Source organism: Peromyscus eremicus, chromosome 14 (genome assembly GCF_949786415.1).
Source record: "Peromyscus eremicus chromosome 14, PerEre_H2_v1, whole genome shotgun sequence".
In the NCBI taxonomy this organism is placed as follows: Eukaryota; Metazoa; Chordata; class Mammalia; order Rodentia; family Cricetidae; genus Peromyscus; species Peromyscus eremicus.
This window is the reverse complement of record NC_081430.1, coordinates 62544317-62548570: the sequence shown is the minus strand read 5'-3', so window position 1 is coordinate 62548570 and position 4254 is coordinate 62544317. Positions and strand designations below refer to the sequence as shown.

The following is a 4254-nucleotide window of genomic DNA, read 5'->3' as shown; positions in this document are numbered from 1 at the left end:
TATATATATATCCTCAGAGAGGATTAGAAATTAGCACTCAACCTCCTGCTGAGTGACTCAGGTATCCTCTACCACTTTCTTCTCCAATTGGACTAGGTACTTATCTAAGAAGTACCCTGCTCATGAATATGCAAATTACTTGAGTCAGTGATGGTAAATACAAGGAAGTCCACACCCCAGAACAACATATGATCAGTGTCCTCTCCACAGTCACTGAGCACCCAGATCCTCACCATGGGATGGAGCTGGACCATTCTCTTCCTCCTGTCAGTAACTACAGGTAAGTGGCTTTCCAGTTCCAAACCTGAAGAAGGAACAGGGACTAAGGTGACAATGACATCCACTCTGCCTTTCTCCCCACAGGTGTCCACTCCCAGGTCCAGCTGCAGCAGTCTGGGGCTGAGCTGGGGAAACCTGGTTCCTCAGTGAAGTTGTCCTGCAAGGCTTCTGGCTACACCTTTACCAGCTACTATATTACCTGGGTGAAGCAGAGGCCTGGACAGGGTCTGGAGTGGATTGGATGGATTTATCCTGGAGATGGTGATACTAAGTACAATCAGAAGTTCAAGGACAAGGCCAAACTGACTGCAGACAAATCCTCCAGCACAGCCTACATGGAGCTCAGCAGCCTGACCTCTGAGGACTCTGCAGTCTATTACTGTGCAAGACACACAGTGTTGCAACCAGAAACCCTGGAGGAGCAGGAAGCTGCTCTGGGACTGAGATGGCAGAGAAGATTAGACTGGAGACTTGCTCAGAAATAATCATTCTGAGTGTCCCTTTGTCTGTCATTTCACAGTCTTATAGGGTCTTTGTCAGCTTTTCAAAAGGACTGCTGGCAATAAAGTGATCCTGATTCTGGATGCACCTGGAGTAAACCATGCCTTGACCAGCTGTTTACCAGTGACCACCTCCATTGACATGATTCTTTTTTAGGAAACTAAAATAAGACAAAATGTAGCAATGCATTATGATATAAATACTTCTTCAATCTAAGTGAATGGAACTGTTGCTGGAGTAGCTGGGAATTAGCTATAATATGAGTCAGGCCAGTAAAAGTCATATCAACAGCATGTGCACAAACAAAGCCCTTTTCACAGTCCAATTTGGTTTCCCTAAAACAAGCAAAGGCAGTTTCTTGGAAGAGGTCCCCACAGATTTTGGGATAGGTGCTTTAACCTCTCCTATGAAATCTAATTTTATGTCTGTAGTTATTGATACATCTGATCATGAGTTGCTTTTGGAAGTAGTATTCGAATCACTTATTGTTTTAGAATTAGGAACAGAGTTGCGTGTCACATTGTGGAGCCCCCAGGGTGTGGAGTCTGCTATATTGGTAGCAAACTGGGCACCTGCTTAGATAGCACTGGGTAAAGAGCAGTGGGATTCCAAGCTGGGAATGTAGAGACCTGATCCTGTCATCAGCAGCCCTGGATGCTCATTCCCCTGTTTCCTGAAATTGGATTCTCTTTGTCACTACTTCTAGATCGACATTGACTGGACCAGTGAAAATGCATCTTACATTTGCAGGTGTTTTAGAGAGAGGTTTACTATACTGAGGATGAATAGCAAGTTTTTGTTTATATTATTTCTGTAAATGGTCTGTTCTCTCCATATGTGAAACACATATGAGGCCATAATAACACAGCCAGAATCTGAGCTCCTCTAGGCAATCATTTTGGCATGCTTTTATTAAATCAGCAATAGTACGAAAGGTATTAGCAACTATAGAATGAAGCTTCTTACAGTTTAAATTTGCATTTTAATAAGCACACAGAAGAGACAAGGTAGAAGCAGCTTCTTTACTATCTGCCTGCTGCTCTGTAGGTTGTTGCATATGAAGGACAAAATCATGAATGGCTCTGTATATTTTTGTGTATCATGGGAAATATGCCTGTGGGAGTATTGATACCAAGAGCTTTATTCCAAGCCATTAAAGCACAGTGGTTGCTTAGGCTGTTAACCACTTGAGGGCTGACACACAGTTGGGCCACTGTTTGGAAGTTTCCTTTTCTGATAATTTGATGATAACTCATGTTTATAGTGGTCCCTAGCTTTGGTTATGAGCTGCAGTGGACATGCATTTGTCCGTCCATTACTGAAGACACAGGCTAAACTAGGGGTTGGTGAGAATTGTTTTTATAAGGACTTGTCAGGCTAAGAGTATTATTTCATACATATTTGTGAAAATGTCTATTACTCCTGTAGGGAAATGACTCTCAACTCCATTTTCTGTAACATTATTTTTGAAATTTTTCTATATGGAGAATGGAGGATTGGTTCGTGGGCAGGATTCTTCATACTTCTCTAATGACTGGAAACACAGTCAGTAATTGTCCTGCCTAGAAACACTTTGAGGCCTTTTGTGGGTAAGGATCAATCAATATATCGACATCCTGAAGGGACACATGAAGAGAAGATGCAAGAGATTTGGTAGGAAGACATTATTTTCTGAGACTTCCTTTTCCTTTGGCGAGACTAACCAACTAGCCTAACCTGATTCCACAAGATTAAATACTTTAATATAACTGGTCTTAGTAACAGTCAATAGTTGATGAATTTATCTTAATTATGTTTGGACTCCAATTCATTGATGTAAGTTTTGTAGTTGGTTTGGACACATTTATAATAAACTCGGTTTCATCAATTATGTTTCTTCATCACATTAGAGAAAGAAATCAAAGCATTTCCATTGAAGTAATTTAACCAAGAGTAAGCTCAAATTTAAATTCCCTACTTGATATTGCCTGTGTTGTCTTCTGATGTCCATGTTTTAGGATCTGAATCTCTGTATCTATCTCCATCTCTTGTTCTGCACCTCTCTTCCTGTCTCCCTGTGACTCTGTTTCTCTGTTTCTCTGTGTATGTGTCTCTTTCTCTGTCTGTCAGTCTGTACTTATCTCTCTCTTTGTCCTTAACAAAGATTTTTTCTTGTATATTTATTGATCAGCACAGAACGCATCACATGGAAAAAGAATAAGGGATATTTGACAGAAATCTTTAACAAGAGTTTTACTAGAGCTTAGTAATGTTTTCCAGCTGGCTCAAATAATAAACAGTACTACAATCATCTTTTAAAAAAATCAAACAATATCTATATATAGTATTCAGCAATTCTAGATACTCATTTTATAAAATTTATTGAAGCCTATAATGTATGTTTTCAGCAAATAGTTATTATAACATACATAAAAACACACATACATTAGTCTTCAGTCAGGAGCATGGAAGAGCACAAAAAAGTCAGGTTATACCTATGTGTTATCTCATTTTGTAAGGGCTGATTATATGGGAAATTTAGGCAAGTAAAGTTGGGTGTTACAATATTCTCTTAAAGACAGGTTAAACAGACTGAGTATATAGTATGTTCACAGTCTGAAGAATTTCAAAGTGTATTTTTCACTCTGGATGTGTGATCTAGCAAAAGTTTCAGTCTCTTAGAATGCAAGAGATATTTTTATCATAATATATTACCACAAAAGTATAGTTTCTATAAGCTGGTTAAATGTACTATTAAAACATTTTTCATAGAACTCTGATTGACACAATGTATGTACATGTTAATTGTCAATAGTTCTAAAATTATGCATTATGCTATATTCTCTAGTCTCATATTTACTGCCTTCCCAGTCTCAGAATTCCGACCTACAGTCTAAATTCTTTACAGAATGTGGTCCTAAACTGATACAACATCATCATGCACATTCCATTGGATAGCTAGTGGTCACATTTTCTATAGAGCACCGGGTTTTGATTAAAGTGTGAATAACAACCAGCATGGAGACCTGTGGTACCTGGTAATCTCAAGGGTTTGATTCAATAAGAACACTCTTTAGCTCAGAACAACAACATTTTATGCTCATCTAGACATTCCCCCCATGATAAATATCAATGTCACCTGCTTAATATGTATGCACCCATATGGGGAATACACTGTGGCAGGCATGAATCCCCAGGCCAAAGATAATGCAAACAAACATATGTGGAGTTTAAAATACTATTTGAAAGATCAGTGATTTTATAAAATCACCTGTCTTCCTGCTGTCTTCCTCCAATTGGAAAGTAGGGGTTGACCAGAGTAATCTTCCATTTCAGGCCTATGTGTTTAATGGGACTCTCCAATGAACTAGAAAGGCATCTGTCAAGGAGCTCTAAGACCTTGATTCAAGGAATGCTCCTTTACCTGTTGGACAAGTCAATTTTAATGTACCCAGACACCCCATACTGAATGTGGTAGAGATCCCCAGAGACGGT

The 4254-nt window shown here is 39.1% G+C and overlaps 1 gene segment (V, D, J or C); it reads left to right on the top strand.

The window, feature by feature from the left end:
• Positions 1 to 228: 228 nt before the first annotated feature.
• LOC131923971 (Ig heavy chain V region VH558 A1/A4-like) lies at positions 229 to 2346 on the top strand. The segment is given in 3 exon segments: positions 229 to 280; positions 364 to 676; positions 2292 to 2346. Coding segments are annotated over 3 exon segments (414 nt in total).
• Positions 2347 to 4254: the final 1908 nt, after the last annotated feature.